General features: G+C 37.9%; 1 protein-coding gene across 1 annotated transcript in view; it reads left to right on the plus strand.

The window, feature by feature from the left end:
- The window catches only part of LOC130909013 (partitioning defective 3 homolog), a 660,821-nt gene that overhangs the window by 394,424 nt on the left and 244,556 nt on the right, over positions 1 to 21,841 (plus strand). The window contains exon 18 of the mRNA XM_057825056.1: positions 16,159 to 16,307. Within this exon, the coding sequence (XP_057681039.1) occupies positions 16,159 to 16,307 (149 nt within the window). The remainder of the gene's footprint in view (positions 1 to 16,158; positions 16,308 to 21,841) is intronic.

Genomic DNA, 21,841 nt, shown 5'->3' on the forward strand with positions numbered 1-21,841 from the left:
CCATTTCAGGTTTTTAGTGACTCATGTAACCCAAATTTACCCCTTTTCACAAGTACACAAACATTTTCCAAAATGTTCTACGACCCTGAGGCTTGAGTAATTTTGTTTGAAAGGTGCAGATTCTGAAACCCCTTGGGAGGGTGGGTTCCCGGCAGCAGAGATAATTTTTTAGCTAACTCCGAACGTGTCCTAAAGCAGAGGTGCCGCGTTGTTGTAGCATTCTGTTCGATGGATGTCACGGTCGATGAAACCTTGACAAATGTGCTTTTTTTGGACGTTTGGGACACTCAAAAAATGGGTCTCACGCCTCCGATTGCTAAGCTAAATGAGATCTCGATGTACGTTTGTGTGAAACTGTAGTTCACAACAACCAAAAAGTATTCCGTTCTCGCTCAGACTAGTAAAGTTCTTGACAAGGATTTTACAATCTCTAACACTTCTTAAAATAAGATTCGCTGTTGCCTTGTGCAATAAACGGAATCGATCAAAAGCCAGGCGAGCAGGACGAGTCCTAACAACGACGAAGCTAAGCGCAGTCGCTCCCATCCCGATTAAACGGCGACTGGCAAAGGGGGTGTGGAAGTTGCAGAAAAAATGTGGCAAAAAGAGGAGGTGGTCATGCCATAAAATTATTTCACTAAACCACATCTAATGCACATATATGTATTTAAATACTACTTTATACTACTCGCTTGATTAAACTCCAAACTATTCGCACATGGGCTCAAATGCACTGTACTCGATGTGACGCGGGACATTTATTTTCTTTCATTTAATAATTGACATAAAGTATTCCTTTGATACCCTAAAATACTTCCAAACCGTGGACATGTTGGTGCTGAGCTGGTAGTGTTGCTTCTTGCCATGTGCTTATTACGTCATCACAAGACCATCACAAGAGGACTACAATTCTTCACACTATTCCGTGGTAAACTTTTGGCCTTTTAACTGAAAATGAAATTTTAGCTATTTTTGGCGGAAAAGTTTTTGGCATCAAATTCTCAGTCGCATCTCTATATAACTCATTTGCTCCCGAAAACATATAAATACGTTCTATTTTTAATTGTTTCATATGTCTTTTACGTTATTTTTCATAAGAGACATCTCTGGGTTCTGATTCAACTAAGCTCCAAAGCACAAAGCTTAAATCCATTTTAAAGCAATGAAACTGGCCACTGGAGGGCAGTAGCACATTTGGTAAGACCTGCAACCCGAGTCAACGGTAACGAACGACCGGGCAGCACGACCGGGGCGCCGACGACTGAGCAGAAGGACTGGGACCACCAGTGCAGCGGACAATGTCATTGAGTCCGTGCTGCTCGCTGAGCAGACCCCGCAGAGACTCAAAAAAATCTATCTTTATGAGATAGGCGGCGATGAGGGAAAAGTTAACCCGGCTGTCGCGGTGACAACAACGTCATCTCTGTTAGTTACTGTATGTGTAAATAAATTGTTACTTTAGTATCAAAAGCTCTATTTGTCTTGTTGTTTATGTTATTTTGTAAAAGGAAAACATTATTCAGATGTTTGGGATGTAACTAAAGCAAAAAATAGCTGTGTTAAAGTCAAAGTTATGTTTGAAATGTATGCGTTCACAAAAAGCTCAGTTTCTCTGTTTTTTCATCAGAAATTGGAAAATTGCTCAAACTAAGCTATTTTCTAATGCTGATTTCTAAAGAATGGAAAAATATATGAACTTATTTTTTTTTTTCCTGCTGAAAGAAGAGACTCTAATCTTTCTTCTGGTGGGTTCCATGTTTATATAGCAATAGAACAGAATTTTCTGTGGGCCTTGCAAAATCAGTCAACATCCAGTAAAACAGCCGGGAGCGAAGGGCCTTGCTCCGGTGAAAATGGCTGGGAGTGAATGAGTTAAGATGCATGATTGTTTGCGGATTCAGTCTGACGAAAGACAGGAATTGTCATAATTTCCATAATTTCTATTTTGTTGGCATTACCAGCCAATAATATGGGAATTTTATTTTAATATTTGTGCAATGTGTGTGAATATCTGTATATTTATTTGTCTGTTTTCTAATTATAGCATGTAACACATATTTTCTTCCCAGGTTTTAAGTGGTATTTCCTAGGTTGTTTCGACACATTTACATATAAAAAAAACTTTTGTTTCCCCAAAAAGTTTGGCTTTGTGGTCACGACTTTGAAATTCTATTTTCTACTTTTCTTTACTATTTTTACTTTCTAATGTTTATTTATACGCACTCCTTATTTTATTGACCTAGTTTGACTTGAAATACAAATAAATGACATTTAACATTAATATTTTCTTTCTATAGCCTCTAATTTTAACAAAACCAAAATTACCTTTTTTTAGAGGCACAATTTCATTTAGTTTGGACCGAAGCAACACAAGCAACACAATTAGAATGATTAGAAACTTTTTTTTTTTTTTTCTGTAACATGGTGGTATCATTTTTTTAAATGAAAATAACCAAAACAGTGATCTTGAATACAAACAAATTTGTCTCTATCTTGTTGTTGTTGTGTTTTTTTTTTTTTTTTTTTTTTTTCCATGTGATCAGTCCGAACCGTCATTGACTTTGCATAGTAACAAATGCACACAAATAGTCTGTTGGGCATTTCCTTTGGATATTTGTGGATTTTTTTAAGGAATGGAATCCAGAAAGTGTCCTACTTTAGGTTTCTCTGGATAAATCAAGGTTATAAATTATTCCTATTTGGTGTTCTGCTGCTGCTTTGTAACATTAATTCCACCTCTCTGTCACAGTGTGTAACGGAAGTCAAACAGGAAGGTCCTTGTCCAACTGATTTACAGGAAAAAGATAAGATACGCTGTCAGATGAAGTGGCTTAGTAGATCAATCTGGATGAATAAAAGAATGAAAAGTTTTTCTCCCTGGAACACACAGTCGAGTGATGTATAAGGCATCAGCTTAGTGTGATGCAAAGACAATTGGTCACATCTAGTTTTTCCTTTAGCATTCATTGGCAGTCGGGCCCGTCGTTGCAGAGCATACTACATGTGCTGGATTGTTTGGGGCCAATGTTTGTTAAATCGACACATAAGAAACCTCAAAATTAAACAAAAATTTTTTCGCTCAGTAGTTGTTGCTTTTTGAAAGCTTAGGTTCGAAAAATTATATATATCCATCTTGCATATTTTGTCCTCAGGTGTTTTTTCGGGGGGCTAAGCAAAGAAAATGACAGTCTCTAAGGTGCTAGTCACATGATCTGTTTGAAAAATATTTTTGACCTATTTTAATTTTTTTTGTTCATTTTTGTTGTTTTATTGCTTTACAACTTTTATAGACAACATTTTACCGGCAAGGTCTTAATTTTAAATTAATGTATTAGAAAGTCAATTATATGTAGGGTTGTTCCGATCATGTTTTTTTGCTCCCGATCCAATCCCGATTGTTTTAGTTTGAGTATCTGCCGATCCCGATATTTCCCGATCCGATTGCTTTTTTTTTTTTTTTTTTTTTTTTTTTTTTCTTTTGCTCCCGATTCAATTCCAATCATTCCCGATAATTTTTCCCGATCATATACATTTTGGCAATGCATTAAGAAAAAAATGAATAAAACTCGGACGAATATATACATTCAACATACAGTACATAAGTACTGTACTTGTTTATTTTGACAATAAATCCTCAAGATGGCATTATATATATATATATATATATATATATATATATATATATATATATATATATATATATATATATATATTAAAAAAAGAAAAAGGCATATCCGATATTTTTTTGCCGATTTCGATACTTTGAAAATGGTGAGATCGGACACGATCGATCGGGACTTCTTTAATTATATGCAATGACATTTTATGCCACCAGTTTAGGTATGATCCGTCAGCTGTGACAGAGAGACGGAGGGGCTGTAATTTACAATTTTTAGCCATTTATGATAAAAATGGGGGGATGGTTGACCTCAGATTGACCTATAAAAGAATAGTAAATATCTCAAAAACAATAGCAATACAAATGAAACTTTTTACAGCACAAAGAAGCACAAACGATTGACATCTTTTGTTATATTAATTTGCCTCTAATGGGGGGAACCAAATTCAGAGTTTTAAATTCGTAAGTTTGAAAGCCAACTACGACATTGCAATCGCAATAGATGCATCTTTCAATCAAAAGATGGCACTGTCGCCTCAACAATTAGTAATTTATGCTACTTTTTGGAGTTTCAAATTTTCCATACTACTGAGATCAAACTCATCTAAGAACACTCCTGGAAACATGAAGTACAACTGTGTAAAATTTTGTCAAAATCCACCCAGCCGTTTCAGAGTCCATTGGGAATCAACACGCCACAGTAATAGGGTGGTAGGTGGGTCCCACACTTTTTCTATATGGCGTGGCTCCCGGAGTGTGGCCTCCCCTCTGCCTCGGCTGCCGGCCGCGGGAGTGGGTTGGGGGGTCGGGTCTCCGATCTTGCATCGCCCCGTGGCAGTTCCTGGGCGTTCTCCTGCCTCCGCCTTCCCCTCTCTTCTCTGGCTGGGCATCCGCCCTGCGCTCCGTCGCGGGTCGCTGGCTGGGCGCCGGTGTATCAGCAGGGTGTCGCCTGCACCGGCGGGGGACCCTGCCTTGCCTGGGGCTTGGTGGACCGCTGGGGGTCCCCCCCTTTGCTGGGCGGCGGGAGGAGGGATGGGCTGCGCATGGCACCCCCACCACCCCGCCCGCTCTCCCTCCCCGGGCTGGCTGGGTGGGGGCCGTGGCCCTGGGTTGGCGCCCGCGCGGTTTCTCCGCCCGTCTGCGTGGCTGTCGCGCGCCCGGTGGGGCTTGCGTGCTGCTGGATGTGGTAGGGCATGCTCGGGTTGGGGGTTCCGGTGCCGGGATTGGCGATGCGGCGGCGTAGGGTTGGTCGCCAACGGGCTTACACTCATAAGAGACTCACACGATTACTGGGTTCTAGATCACAGAACTGATTTGTGTACACTCTACCCCTTTCAATCACTTAGCTTATAGTCTTATAGACACCCCCACCCCCATTCTCCTCTTTCACTGGCCAATAGGCCCCCACATGGTGTAAACCGGAAATACATCTCGCTGACGATAGCACCAGCATATTAGTAAAAACTAGTTTAGATGTTCAATGTATTTCTTGTTGTTTGTGTATGTGTTTTTTTTTTCTTCTCTTGTATTTCTTTTCTTCTGTCCCCCCATAATCCCTTCCTGTTCGCTGCTTTGTCATAATAAAAAGGTATTTTGAATGATCACAATGGGAGTATGTCAGACTCTCAATGTGAAACATTAAAACTGTTCAGAATCCGGGCACTTAGACTTCCATTCTCTGTGTCAAACAGCTGAACAGGACAGGTTTTAAAAAAAAAAAAAAAAAAAAAAAAAAAAAAAAAAAAAAAAAAAAAAAAAAAAAAGGAATGAACACGCCTTCACAAAGTTCCTTTTATATATAAGTATAGATAATATTAATTTAGAAATATGATACAACATGTATTTTTTAAATCATTAAATGTTTTTTTTTTAAATAATCATTTCAATGACATGTTTGTTTCAAAATAATAAAATACTATGATTTATCTGAGCGCTTCAGAATGAGCACAAACCTATGTAAAAACATATATTAATTAATTAAAATAATTGTTGGCATGCTCTCAATTTGAAGGCGGTGTTCAAGCTTCTAGTTTAGTGATTTGCCCTGGTGTGACAGTTCACAGATGAGCTGATGCTGATCCCAGGTGACTCTGGGCCCGAGGCCCATACTGTACAACCATTCACCATCATAGGCAGACATTTCTGTAATTAAAACTTATGTACCCCCAATTAAAAGTCAGCATCTCACATTATGATTGTTTCATACTTAGTATTATTATCATTATTATTATTATTATTAATTTTTAAATCATTGTTATTATAACTGTGATTTACCCACAACACATTTCCACCCCCCTGCAAGAAACTACATATATTGTATGTATTACATATGTACAGTAAAATATATGCACCCGCCTGCTCACACACTTGGTTGCACAGATGCCCTGAGTCTCACAGGTGTTTAGATACACATTGGCTGGTAAACAATATTGCACATTAACATATAAAGTGGAATAGGTCCATACAGACATGAAGAAACTTTCAGGCTAATATTGCAGGCAGTGTGCCTTCTCCAGTTGATCTGCTAATAGACTCCTGCATCAGGAATGCTGTATAACTAAGAATTACATGTGACTGTATGTTTTCCCCGAAATGCTAATGGTCCCCTCTAGCTTCATGAATATTTACTATGTCTCTGTGGTGCGCCGTTGGTACAAGCATGTCATACATGCTCCCTCTTTTCTCCTCACCTCGCATATGTTTCATGAGCCTCTCCATGTCAGGTACTAGATGTCTGTGCCCTCCTGTGCAGGTGAATTTCAGTATAGTCATGTTGTACACCAAACAGAAACTCAGCTTTTTTATTTGCCTGAATAATCTATGTTAGACTCTTTTTAGGTCTGCTTATGAGAGTAGGTGGAACTAAAACCAGGAGTGAAAGTGGGCCAGAACGCTCAGGAACGCAGTTTCGGTATAAGATTCAGGGCCAGAACGCAGTTCTGGTATAAGATTCAGGGCCGGAATGCTGTTCCAGTACACGGTGATTTGATGCCGAAAATATGACGGCAACTGTCAAAATGACATGTTAAAAAAAAATAAAATAAAATAAAAAAAAAAAAAAAAAGCTAAGCTGCCACACATGCATTTCATCTCCAAGAAGAAAACAATCTACCAACATCAGATTTACATACGGTGGAAAACACTCTGAGACCCCCAATCTGGCCAAATTTCAAAATTGTCCGATATACACGTGTGGTACATCAATGGAAAGATTAAAATCTCAATTTTCTGGGGAAAGAAAATTTTTGAACAGGAGGGCATTTAAATTTTTTTTTTTTTTTTTTTTTTTTTTTTAACAGCAAAACCCTATCTGGAGGTGAGAGCATGTGAGAGCAGAATTACAGACCCCATGACAGTAAAAAGGTTGAATTGATGCGACAAAAAAGGGCAATGCAACATAAAATTGATCGAATCTTTTAGAAAAACGAAAGACTTGAGGAGGCTTATTTATCATATTTAGTTTTATTTGCTCTGATGGGGAGGTTCAGAACATCGTAGCTGTCAATGTGAACTTTGGACTTAAATTTGTTAATTTATGTTAGGCTATTTATTCATTTCCTTATGATTTTAAAAAGTCAATGTTTGGGCGATCTTCAAAATAAATTCCATTTCACTCTGCATAATATAAGTCATTTGTACTTATTTTTCTGAATGTATGTTACTTATATCTTTGTTATTAAAAAAAAAAAAAAAAAAAAGTAAATGTTTACCTTAACTTCAATTTTAATATACATCCTATACTCTTAAGTAGTTAAAATTGAGATTCGGCATTTAGTATGTAAGGAAATGAGGGAAAATAAAAATTATGAGCTGGAGGTTCGGGTTATTGCTGTTTTTGTTAACTTTTATTTTGCAAATCATTGAAAAAATAGGAATGAATATCAGTTTTTGTATATGTTATAGAAATAACTGTGCTAAAACAGTTTTCTTTGCATTTCAGTAGTTTAAGAGGTTTGACACCCCCCCCCCCAAAAAAAAAAAAAAAAAAAAAAAGAAATAAAATTTCTGGCTCCGTGGCAGCCTTCGCGTCGGTGAGTTGCGGCAAGAAATTCTAGCCACTTTCATCCCTGACTAAAACTACATACACAACCCAAGCAACATGCCAGCTGAGACCTTCAAATTCTGGTGCATGTTAATCCTCATACAGTAGGTCATGAATGCCGTATTTTGGTTTCCAAAAATTGTCATCTTTGCCATGAATGATTGAATATATACAGTGAATTTTACACCAAAAAAACTCATAAACTGTTAAAGCCACTGTAGAGATTTATATGATTAGTTTCCTCTTTGATACTTCAGAAGCTGTATTCCAGGCACACCTAATGTTCCAACTTCATGGGAAGACCACCTTTGGTATATAGTTGAGGTACTTTAAAAATAAGAAGTGCTTTTAGCATTTCTAATAGCACTGCAGGGATACTGTGACACATTTAAATCCTTTCCTGGAGAAGATGGGAGACAGGGAATGTTGATTTAAAATGCACTCCAAAGCATTGCCTGTGAGCAATGCTCAACGCTGGTTAATTTTAGATGACATCGGGGCGCTTAGCATAGATGGAAGCATCTGCTCAGAATGTTGGAAATTGCTTTTAAACGTTGCTTGAAGAAGGAAGGATGTGGGAACATTTTGTCCATATGGGTTAGGGCTCACTTTTGAGGAAGAGGCCAGAGGCATGGACAGAAAGGATAGACTTTGGGATTTTTCTGAGAAAAAGATTATATAATTTTTTTTAAAAATACACAAACATGTGTTTTGTCAAAGTGATTCACCACAGTGAGAACTACAGGAAGCAGGCTGTTTTTGATGATTACAATTGTGTATATGATTGTGTGTATTTATTGAAGATTTCCAGTAAGAGTTACTGACTTACAATTAGAAAAGGGGCATAGGTTTGGTATTAATATTGGTAGGGACGATATAACAGCATAACCTGCATGTACACTTTTTGGTGGGGACGGGACATTACTAACATCGAACAGATTGGGTGAACAGGGGTCAGGGCTTCATTTCTCACCAATATGAACCTAATTAATTGATAGGATAAATGATTAATGCAAAATAAGTCTGTATTGATTCATACCAACTTTAACACTGCAAATTTACAGTATAATGCCTTGATCTGATCATTTTTCTTAAATCTCGTCGAATAAATTCCTCCATCTTGTTTTTTTTTTTTTTTATTTTTTTTTTATTTTTATTTTTAATTTTTATTTTATTTTACAAAAACAGACGTTTGCTTAAAATAAGTTTGTTAAGCTTATTTTCAGCTAGCTATTTTATTTTAAATCTGAGTAAAAAATTTTGAAGCACCGGCAGATAATTTCACTCATTTCTTGTAGTAGATTTACACTGAAAATAAGGGATTTTTTTTTTTTTTTTTTTTTTTTTTTTGGGGGGGGGGGGGGGGGGGGCAGTGCATATGTATTGGTTTAGGTGGTATACAGTTAGGTTGAAACCTTTGTTTTCAAAAACTACTCAAGTAACATTTTGAAAACTTCCAGAATAAGTGTCGGCATTTCATGAGCAAATTTAAATTGCAGTATCCTAACAAAAATTAGAATAACAATCATACACAAGAAATACAAACTTGTTAATCATCTCTTGACTATCCAGGAATGCAAAAATGCATGTGTGTAATGTTAAAAATGGCCGCGAATGCGGCGGTTCCAAAGCCAACACTACAAACTTTCGATAAAGGAACATTTACTTACGTTTGATCATGGACAAACATGTAGAAAAGTTCTCCTCAGACACATCCTGCCATGTGGCCGCACACAACCCAACTGCACGCTGCTCTCTCACTGTTAACGTCTTCAGCGTGTCTAAAAGCATTTATTTCTGCCATATTCATGTTGCGCGTGTATGTTTATGATGTAACTTGTTCATTTAACACCTTAAGATAACATTGAGGGTCCAACTGAATGTAAAAGAGTACTTATTTGCCACCACAAAAGCAAATATACAATGGGTGAAAAATGTGACAGAACACCGGCCGTGAATCCGTGTATAGGCGGGGCGGGCCGAGCCCGGTTCCCCGGCCTCTGGACCTCCGGCGAACACCCCGGTTTCTCGAGCGTTCCCCCACGGCGTGCGAGCAGAGCCAGGACCCGAATACGCCGCGGTGAACCGGCCGGGGCGGGCGGATTACCCGGTACGAATGTAGCTGCCGCCGAGACGAGACACGTTTTTTTTTTTTTTTTTACCTTAATGACCCGAGAACCAAAGCCCTGGATAAAAGAAATAATGCAGTTTATACGACCACCATTCTTCATGAAAAAGTGATGTCCAGTAAGCAAGCTTATCATGACGGCACAGTGGTTATAAGATAATTTAAACATGGAGAAAACGAAGTCAGCCAGTCAAGAATGCATTCAGAATGTGAAATGACGAGCGGTCAGATGACTTTGTAACGCTGCCTTTATTTTCGGCTTAATAAAACTCAGGCACAAAACAACACGCACGCGGATGCGAGCTCCAACTCCGTCCAAATAGTACTGCCGTGTAGCAGTTTAGCTGCTGTAACGCAAATGTCGTGAAAGCCGCAAATCTAAACAAAGCGCTGCAGAATGGGTACATGACATCTCGCTCTTTTGAGGTAATCATTTTCACAGTGTGCAACAAAGCATATAACATTAGCAATCACTTTTCAAATTATTTAACTTATTTCTCTGCTCAATTACAGTCACAGTAGATAATCAAATTCTTAAATCAATATTCTGTAGCCACAAATATTATTCAAAATCTTTCCTTCAAGTTTTTTTTTTTTTTTTTTTTTTTTTTTTTTTTTTTTTTTTTTATAGGATTAAGTATAATAATGTATTGCTTAAAACAAGGCTGTTAAGATTATTTTCTGCTAGCTATTTTTCTTCCAATAAATCTGAGAGAAATACACTTGAAGCGATGGCAGATAATTTCACTTATTGCCAATAGATTTACACTTAAAACTGACTAGTTTTAAGGAGGTGTGTTTTGCAGCGGATTAATGTTATATATGTTAGGAATGGCTTACTTTTAAACACATTTTTGTGCAGCTTAGGTATTTACTCTGTAAGTAATTGTTGCCAAAGGTTTACCATTACACAATGTCAGACAATCTGTCATTATTTAGATGTTTGAATTGACGACTTGTTCATACTTTATGTTGAAAAAAAGCAATAAATGATATTTTTGCACAGTAATATTTTCTTTTGTGTATACTTTAAAATTTTACATAAATCTTTTAATAGAATTATCGGCTTGACATGATCGGTTATCGGTTGGAATGAGGAGGAAATTATCGGTTATCGGTATCGGTTGAAAAATGCATTATCGTGCATCACTAATATATATATATATATATATATATATATATATCAAATTTTGCTGCTTCGAGTATTTGTTTTGTTACAGTGGTGTTGTAATGGCTTGTTTTAAAAGTGTTTGCATTTGGTTTTATTGATTTGGGTGTTTAGACTGCCCTCTAGCAGCAATAGTGAATATGACTCTATATATATATATTTATATATATATATATATATATATATATATATATATATATATATATATATATATATATATATATATATATATATATATATATATATATATATATATATATATATATTGTAGATTTCACTCTACTGTCATTTAAATGTCTATGCTGTCCTCACTCCGAAGCGTCTACTTTTTCCAAAGCTAGACAGCTAGTGAACGACGCCTTAATAATTAGACTTCTTCCTTTTTCATCTGATTTATTAATAAAATGGCCTCAAACCATTGTCCTCTTTAGACGGTCGTAAAACTACAAAATAAAAGTACACAAGCATTGCATTAGCAACGTTAGCTTAGCACGTTATACAGGTTCACTAAACATAAACAAAAAGTGTCTCATACAAAAAATATAACATTTCGCTTACTAACAAAATATGTACATTCTTTACAACAACAATACTTACGGACAAATCTTGTCCAAGGATCATATAAGCACAACATTATCAGCCCGAGACGTCGTGCAGCCATAATGAACTGGCAAGAAAGCAATAAACCATGTCACTAAGCGACCACAAGTGTTCGCTGTTTGACAGCACAAAAAGCCTTGCTGTAAAACTTACCAAAAGGCAGAATACTTTCTGAGCGGGACATGTGCGTTAATTGCGTCAAATATTTTAACGTGATTAATTAAAAAAATTAATTACCGCGCGTTAACGCGATAATTTTGACAGCCGTAATATAATTACAACATATCTGCTCTGCGATTGGCTGGCCACCAATTCAGGGTATACCCCCCTACTGCCCGTAGTTAGCTAAGATACGCACCATCACCCCCGCAATTCTTATGAGGAAAAGTGGCTTAGAAAATGAATGAATGAATATATTATATATGTATTTTATATACTGTTTATATGCATTCAGGTGTACCTACGATCCTTTTGACAGCCGACGTAAAATCTGACTCATCATTTCCTCTACGTATGACGACATGCTAGAAATATGACGATTTACAACAGCGTTGAAATTTCATTGTTTTCCTGTAAGACGGTAGCACAGCGGATTTTCTTGTGAGAGAAATCAACATACAGTAGGTAGTGCAGGTGATTAAAAAAAAAGGAAAAAGGTGACGCTTACCATTGAAATTAAGATGGAAATAACTGAATGTGTACAATCTCCACAGTCTTCCTCCAACCTCCATTCGCCAGTCGTTATAAGTTAAACTGACAATTGTTATTATTGTAATATCGGCAAAGGAATTGCCAGCTTTGTCAGGTTTTTAATAATTTATTTCAGAACTTGTGCAACACAACACGGCTACTGTCCACTGAAAACTAAAAGGTAAAACTTTAACACACCTCTCTCATTCTCTCGTCAGTCACACGGTGCGTTCAGCAACAGCATGCAAAACACAACCGACACATTAGAACCCGATTTGCTACATTATTATCCCGATTTTTATTCATAAATTATTTGTCTTGTGGTGTGTAATTGTTATTTGTAATTGTACCTGCAGTATTTATGAAGGATTTAGCGTAGCTTTTTGGGCTGTGGTACGAACTAATGGAATTAGCGTAATTTTTAGACTATGAGCCTCTACTTTTTTTCCCTGATTTTGAATCCAGTGGTTTATAGTCCAGTGCGGCTTCTTTGTAGATTTATTTGGGTTAATAGGTAACACTTTATTTGACAGTGGCATCTTAAGACTGTCATAAAACCGTCATAATTATGATATGACACCATAATGGGCATTACTGAATGCTGATGACATAGGTCATATTACCAATTACGGCACTGACCCCATGTATGTCCAACATCTTTTACATCCATTCAAAAGTGAGATAATCTGCCGGATGACATCAAATAACATCTGTTATAAGCATTCATGAATGCTCATGATAGTGTCATGTCATTATTATGATGGTTGAATGACAGTCTTATGGCGCCACTGTCAAATAAAATGCTACCAAATACCATAACTAGCAATTAATGAAACAACTGGAACAGTAACTGAGGAAATAATTAGTACAGATCATTAATTTTGATTGTTATTTACATCTGTAGTGCTGCAATGCATGTTAGGAGGCAAGTTGGATGACAACAGTGTTGACAGCAGGTGGCAGCAGAGGTTGACTGCCTCCCCCAAGGGAGGAGTGATGGCCAAATGAAGCTTCTTGAAACAATAAATCTTTGCAGCTAATTTGTTCAAAGCTATACCTATATACACAGATACTTTGTGGTTTTTCACTTGACAAGGTCGGTTCTTGTCCCCATTAACAGCGATAATTGAGGGATCACTATAGTACTATTGCAATTGAATGGATTAAAAATACACTGTGTTCTTGTCCATATGCCAAACCTCACAATTTTGATGGCAATCAGGAAACTAGAAAATCAGTTTTTCTTCAAAGCCGTATCATGTTCTTACTAATTAGTTTGTATCACCTGACTTTAAATTGGTATAGTGGGGATTGCACTTTTGCGCAGACACATGGGGAGGGTGGGTGTGGTGTTACAATATCACTTTAATTTCACCCTTGTTGAAGTATCTTGCTGAACATGCCAAACTGCTTTCAGCTTTTATGTTTTGACACTCTGTGTAGTCATTTGTCAAAACGGAGAGTGAGTGAAAATCAGATTCTTTGCAGCCCAAACTGTCTCGTTCAACAAAGATGATATACTTGTTGAGACATAAAAATAGTGTGTTGAAGAGTGTGAGTTATGTGGGGGGAAAAGAAAGTGATGATGAATGAATGAATAATACATCTTTGCTGTCATTCCTTTCTTCCTGCTCCACTTTCTCTATTTCCTGTGTCAGCGGGATGTGGCCCTTGCATGGCAGCCTGAGCATAGATGGAGAATGTTGTGTATGGGTGACAGCAAAGTGACATATTAACGCCGGCCTCTTGGTGACACTTGAATCAGGTCTTGTGTTGAATGAGCTCAACAAACCAAGTCACAGTTGTTTACATGCAAACAAGTGAAAGTGACCTGTGTTGTGGTCTTCTTCAGTGTTTTCCATTATGTGACTTTATTTGTAAAAAGCCCCTTTTCATTATTGCATCGTTTCTACGACTTCATTAGTAGCACATATATCTAATTGAATGGCAAGGTGTTCACCCTAATTGTAATGCAAATACCATTGCCCTTTAACCCAAACTCTGTCTCCGAGTCCCCTACGATTTTCAATTAAGATCGTGACATAGGTAGAGCATTTCAAAGGTAAATTGCAGTGAAAGCCTGGAATCTGCTCTGGCAGCAGCCATGTAGGTGGAGTGGTATTATTTGAGTGACAGTGATCCCGGTGCACCCTAACATCAACTGTCATACATACATCTAAAATGTCCTTAACTAACCCAGGAAGGCATTGTGGTGCCCTTGACTGGGATCCTCATATAATTGTGAAATGGATTGGCTATTTTGATTGTTGATGACTGTCATATGCAATGGAGTGTCCAGAGATTCATGTAAATATTAATTGCACGATTGTATCACCACTGTTTTATTATCAGTATGGCCCTTGACATTTTCATATGAAGAGACACACGCAAGCACAACATCACTAGATCCAATAAAGGGTATTTTCAAAACCTTGAAAAATATTTTTATAAATTCTTATATTGGTAGTTCTTGTAACTGAGCTTATTAGGTGAAGGGAAAAGGTACCGTTCTCGCACACACCATATTATTGTTTGCATTAGTCTAACACATTCATCTAACTATAGTTTAGGAAGACTTCACTCAGTGCCCTTGACACAGTAAAGTTAATCACCTTATCGGGGCTCCTGAGGCGGAAAAGGAAAAATAGTACAATTTCTCGTAGGCACCGTCTAACTGTTTGCATTACTCGAACACACGTAATATAATTAACCAGGTAATAGTATTATTTCTCATATTTACTGTAGGACTGCACCTAATATAAAATAAATAGCACACCATAGTTTAATGAAAAGCAGCATACAGGTAGATACACAATGACATCTTATCATAGAAGCCCAACATATGCGTCACGAGCAAGATTGACGCACCAAAACTTGCAAATCAGTTCTGCAAGGACAAAGCGCTCTTTGTCCTAAAACAAGTAGAGCCAGCCCGGATAACAAAGTTGATAGCGGGTGCTTGAGACGTCAAGACCAGCGTCGGTCGCGGTGGCAACCACGTCCCATCTGCACACGAACCTAAGCCGCCCAAAACCGCCCACAGAGGGGAGGACCCAAAAGCAACGCCCGGACAAATATTCGGCCGGCCCACTACACCACGGACTTAAAAAACACTGGACACTGAGATAAGACAGATTTTGCTGCTCGGAAACATGTAGCCTTGTTTTGGATCCAGAATTGTCCCTCCGTCGTCTGTTTTTGCCTTGTTTTTGACCATTGTCGACGAATAAATTGTCAACCTGCTTTCGGCGAGTCATTTTCAAACTTTTGGAACATGGAGTCAGTACAAAGGGTTAACATCAGAGATGAACGCGTGGAGTTCTGCCTTCCCGGTTGGCGCGCGTGGGGGCAACATCGGCAGAGCGGTACTTTGTTCGGCTGTCGCTGCTTCTGTGCGCCTTGGCCGTGGGGGCGAATTCCAACACCTCACACTAACTTTTCAGGATGCTCAAATTGTCCCCACCAACTTTTAAACAACCTTATTTGCATTATATAATTAGTTTAATTATATATGCAATTTAGATTGTCTTCCCATATGTTGTAAGGATAGAATTGGCCCTACCATTACCGCTTTTCACTTGCTGAATGTGCCAGTTCAATCCTCCTATTTTGTTTGTTGATGACTGTCATATGCAATGGAGTGTCCCGAGATTCATGTAAATATTAATTGCAAGATTGTATCCCCACTGTTTATAATCAGTATGGCCCTTGACATTTTCATATGAAGAGACACACGCAAGCACAACATCACTAGATCCAATAAAGGGTCTTTTCAAAACCTTGAAAAATATTTTATGAATTCTTATATTGGTGGTTCTTGTAATTGATCTTATTAGGATATTATGTTATCCAATCATGGCTTTCAAATGGACTTGTCTTTAACACTGTCCTTACTTTCTTCTTTTCTGTAGCTCCTTGAGTCCTGATGCAGACCCCAATGGCTCTTTTCAAAGGGAGGGATTTGCCCGCCAAAGTATGTCAGAAAAGCGGACTAAGCAGTATGAAAATGCCGCACAGCTGGAGATCATCAAGTCTCGAAAGTCTAAGAGCATGGATCTTGGTAAGTTGTTTGTTTTGTACTACATAAAAACATTCGTACAAATATACATTGTTTTGTTTTTTCCTATTGGTAAAAAATGCTCAAAACCAGTGTTGTTTTTGGCAGTCCAGTTTAATTTTCATTTTAGTGTTAGTCTTTCGGACGATAATACTTAGTAGTCTTAGTCGTATTTTAGTCATCTCAAAATGTGTTTGTCTTTGTTTAGTTTTTGTTGACGAAAACTCAAGACTAATTTAGTCTAGTTTAATTTGATGTTTACTAAAAAAATGTTTGTCTGTAAAATTAAAAAAAAAAAAAAATTCTCCAAAAAATAAAAAAGTAAATATAGTTTTCCAACTATTTCGAACGAACATTGACAGACGGGCACATATGGTGTCTTCAAGGACAACGCTTGTTTGGTGATAATACACACTCGGCATGAAACCGTACTGTACATTATTTCCAATTAATTATACCCACCTGGACGCCACGAACTGTATGTTAAAAAAATAAAAAATTAAAATTGCCCGAGAGTTTAAAAGGACGCTTTTCATTAGCATTAACCTAATGCTGACAGGACCGCGGATGTCATGGTAACGCTACGAGTTACATTTAGTGTGTGATGATCACTCAGCACAGACCTTTAAAGACTAAAGCAACATTGCATATTCCCTCTAGCAAAGAAAACAAATCTTACCGCGTGTGCGAGCCTGGAGAGCAGCAGCATGTCGCGTGAATGACACAACCAGTTTAATATGTTTATTTTTCGCATCACGCCAGCCAAACGGCTGCAGAAAAGTCTTGCTGTATGAGGGAGAGGCGTGTGCGCCTTTTTGGAGTTTCAAAAGGTTCCCATTCACCGTGGATATTGGCCATAACAAGCCCTACTACTGTGGGACCATTGGACTTACGAGGAAGTGAGTAAACATCGTGTTTTGTATTATGTCAAATACTGGGATCATTTTAATATGTAGGTGGCTTGCATTTCGTTGCTGACATGCATGCGGGGTGGCTATTTTTCGGCACAACGGCTGCTTGTCACACATCCACTCGCCGGGAGACCACTATATTTGGCTTATTGTGCTCATGTGCCCGGTGTTCTGTCAAATTTTCCGACTGATCAGAAATTGCAACTTTGAGTTAAAAATAGCCGCGAATACAGCGATTACAAAGTAAACACTACAAACTTTCTTTAAATTAAAGACTACTTACGTTTGATCATTGATAGGCATCTAAAAAGCTCTCCTCATGCACATTAGCTGCAAGTTAGCTGCACAACAACTGAAGCCGCCCTCCTCCGGGGAACGAGTTGTAAATTGCTCTCTGACGAAGACAATCGACAACCCAGTCGTCATGTCAAAACATGCGGGCTAGTTGTGTGTGATTTTCCGCTTCAAAGACTTTGAAACATCACTCGGTTCAGGTTAGCATGTCGGCTACCTGTCACGCCTCTTGGTTTGTTTACATTCTCCGAAGCCGGGGAAGGGAAATGACATATGCCCGATTTAGGTGTCATAAAATATCGTTCAGGAGGTGCGACAGTAAAGGTGAAGTCGACAGTTTTGACCATTATATGGAGTAATTTGCAAGTCGTCCTGAATAAGTGCATTTTTATTATTTCATGTTTCATTTAGCACAAGACTGTTATTTGTCATGAACATGCCAATTATTTAGCAATTGGGGAAAATAATTGGATAAAAAGAATATCCTGTAAAAATATTGAAGTAAAGAGACAGAAACAATGACATTTTGCAGCTCTCTTCATCGCGTTTTCCTCATTGTGAATAGTTCCCCCTTGACGGGCTGACTGGTCCTTCTCAAGCCATTTATTTAGCTATTGGGTAAAAACACTTGGATGAAAAGAATATCCTGTAAAAATATTGGAGTAGAGAGACTGAAACAATGACATTTTGCGGCTCTCTTTGTCGCGTTTTCTTCGTTCTGAATAATTCCCCCTCAATGGGCTGAATAGTAAAACCGATGAGCCCAGCCTCCCACTGACGTCATCCACCTGTTGGGGACGGTATAGCCCTATAATGGTAGGCGTGGCTAACCGTCAGATTAAAAGGCTAATTTCTCGTCATCTGCGCTTTGCTAAATTGTTGTATATAGTCGAATCGTCTCAAAATAAGATTCTAATTCACATAATAATGCTATTTAAGACTTTTTTTCTCCTGTCGTATGCTCTTTAAACCATTATGACTTTGAAACCTTTTACTATCTGACATTATGATCTGTGAATCTTGTACTGTACAACCCCAATTCCAATTAAGTTGGGTTGGTCTGTTAAACACATATAAATTGAATACAATGCAGGGGTAAACAATAAGGAAATTAGCCACTGGCCCTCTGGGCGAGCCCCTTTTGAAATTCACTGGCCCAGGTCTAAAGTCTTGAAGGTCTAATTCTTTTCATTCTTGTTTGATTGTTTGTTTCTTCAGCTGTTCAACTGTCTAGGGTCTCAGTTTTTGTAGTTTGCGCTTAATAATATGTCACACATTTTCAATGTGAGACAGGTCTGGACTGCAGGCCAGTCTAGGACCGGCACTCTTTTATGACAAAGCCACGCTGTTGTGACACTTGTGGAATGTGGTTTGGCATTGTCTTGCTGAAATAAGCAGGAACATCTATGAGAAAGATGTTGATTGGATGACAGTTTCTCCAAAACCTGGATGTACAATCAGTATGAAGAAGTATGATCTTATAAGACAAATCAATACCTCACCGATCCTAAAGAGAAGGCACAAACTCTAACTCCAACCATGTTTTGTGTAAATCTTCGTCAACAATCTCTGAATGTTTCAATGCTAATTGCTTTTCCTTTTGTCTGATAACACAAAACCCCATGCAAAGGTTCTGCTGGTAGAAAGACTGCAATTTGATATTTTGGCCTGTTTCTCTACCCAATTAGTGTAAAGGCATTATCCTTTAGATGTTTCAGTGTTGGTTGCAAATATAATCAAGTTAGTTTGAGGACAGGAAGGGAGTTGAGAGGGTAGGAAGATGAGATGGCTCATCACTGCAAATGCAGATCTTATCTCTGGAAAAACATCAAAAAAGCCTCTTGATTGCACCAAAGTGATGTCAGCATTTATTTGTATATTTGATTATTTCTGAGGAATTGAGTTATTCTACTTATCAGACAATCTTGGAATATGCCTTGATGCGCTACTCTATTATACTTCTAATATTATTACATTATGCGTGCATGGTTGAATGCATTTGTTTTAGAAGCACTAGAAAGCACTGACCTCAACCCTATCAAATGAATTTGGGATTAATGGATTGTTGAGTCAAGCCCTCTCTCTCTTAGCATACTGTACGTGACCTTTGACTTTACAAATGCTCTTCTGGAAGAATGAACCAAAATACCCAGACACTGTTTCATAAACTGTTCTGTACACTCTATACCCGTGGTCCTCAATTAGCGGACCGCGGTCCACGACCGGACCATGGCACACCTCTCTGCGGACCCACGGACGTACGAAAAAAAAAAAAAAGTTTTTCAACATGCATCATTTGTATGAATCGCAGACCTATCGCTATGCGCTACTATTCTATCGCTAAATTCAGTTTGAGTTTCTTCTGTTGTCATTGCTATAACAACGATGCGCTGATTGGCTGAGAGAGTGTGCATGGATGTGCTGATCGGCTGAGAAAGCCTGCATGCTACTCGCTAGCGTGGATGGACCGCAGCAGTGTCAGCAATGCGTGAATAAAAAAAAAATAAAAAATTAAAAAAACCTCAAACTCAAACTCGAGTCGCACCTGGCACTTTGCAATCTGTTTATACATATACATACATTGTGAGCAAATGTGATTTATTTATTTATTTCCCCGTGTTACACCGACACTCTTGCTGCATGCGGGCAACGTTCATTAACACCACACATGCCACCAGTAGAAGATCACAATGTTAAGCAACGCTCACTAACGTGCCACCAGTAGAAGACCGAATCTAACAAAATGGCTTGCTCAAAGTTGACCAAGAGAAGAAAAGTGGACAACGAAAATTGCCGTTTCAACGAGAAATGCAATGACAAACGTAAGAAGCTGTTCTCTGATGGAGAATTAATAAAAGAGTGTATTACTTAAGTGATGACAGCAATGTTCAAAGGGAAAGAGAAGGATAAAATGACAACAAAAATCACATCTCACTCTCAGATTTATCAACCACAAGACGCACTGAAGTACTGGCTGATGATGTGTGTAAACAGCTTTGTGACGCCCAAATGCCATTTCTCTCATTGAGCAGTGTTTTACAGTTAAAGTTACTGTCAATAATTGTTATGTTTGCACCTTGATGACAGAGCTTGTCATTTATGTTCTGAACAAGTGAACTTGTACTACTTGCACTTTTTTGTCCAGCGGTTTTTACAGTTACAAAATGTACTGTCAATAGTTATTGTTTGCACCTTAATGACAAATCTTGTCAATTATCTAGTGTACATGTGTAAACATTGTTCTTGCATTTTTTTTTTGTATTTTTTTTTTTTTTTTTGTATTTTTATTTTAAGTCAAAAAATGTTTTGTTAGTGTATTTTTATTTAATCAGAATGTACATTGTATTTTTTTTGGGTGCAAAGAAAACCACCTTTATCACCTTCGACCTGCCTTGTACTTGACCGACATTAACAAATGGACCAATGCTTGTATGAAAAAAATAATTGTGGACCTTCAAGATTTGTATTTGAGGACCCCTCATCTATACTATACTTACAGAAGATTAAAACATGTTAAGTACAGTGGTACCTCAACATACAATCGCATCTACATACGAGCCTTTCATATCTGACGTAAAACTGGACTTGCCGTTTGTCCCGATATATGATGACATGCTTGAAATACGACAATTTATGACAGCTACGGAACATTTTCTTGTGAGAGCAATCACCATGGGTCCCAAGAAGGTTCATGGTGAAAAAAGCAAAAAGGTGACACTTTGATAGAAAAATATTGGCGTCAGTGAAGTTGCTCGACAATCCGGCTGGTACATGTCCACGACATGTCGACGACTCTCATTATTATTATTGTTATTGTAACATTGGCAAGGAAGTCGCTAGCTTCGTCAGGTTTTTAATCATTTATTTTAAGAACTTGTGCGACACAACACGGCTACTGTCCGCCGTAGCAAATGTAAACAACAACAGAACATGAAAAGAGAAAGTAAAAACTCTACCGCACCCCGCTGACTCTGTTTTCAGTCACACGGTGCGTTCAGGAACAGCATGCAAAACACAACGGCTACATCAGAACCCAATTTGTTACATTATTTGTATTATTATTATAATTCTAATTTGTATTTATAATTTATTTGTTCCGCTGTGTGTAATTGCTATTTGTAATTGTACATGCAGTATTTATTAATGATTTGCCGTAGGTTTTTGGGCTGTGGAACGAATTAAATTATAAGGTATTCTCATAAGAAAATCCCACTGGACATCCAACCTTTTCGACTTAGAAAGCACATCCTGGAACAAATTGAATTTGTATGTAGAGGTACACCTGTATAGTTTCACTGCTGATACTTGTTTGTTTCAATTTTTATTCAGTCA

This window comes from Corythoichthys intestinalis, chromosome 20 (assembly GCF_030265065.1).
Source record: "Corythoichthys intestinalis isolate RoL2023-P3 chromosome 20, ASM3026506v1, whole genome shotgun sequence".
Taxonomy (NCBI): Eukaryota; Metazoa; Chordata; class Actinopteri; order Syngnathiformes; family Syngnathidae; genus Corythoichthys; species Corythoichthys intestinalis.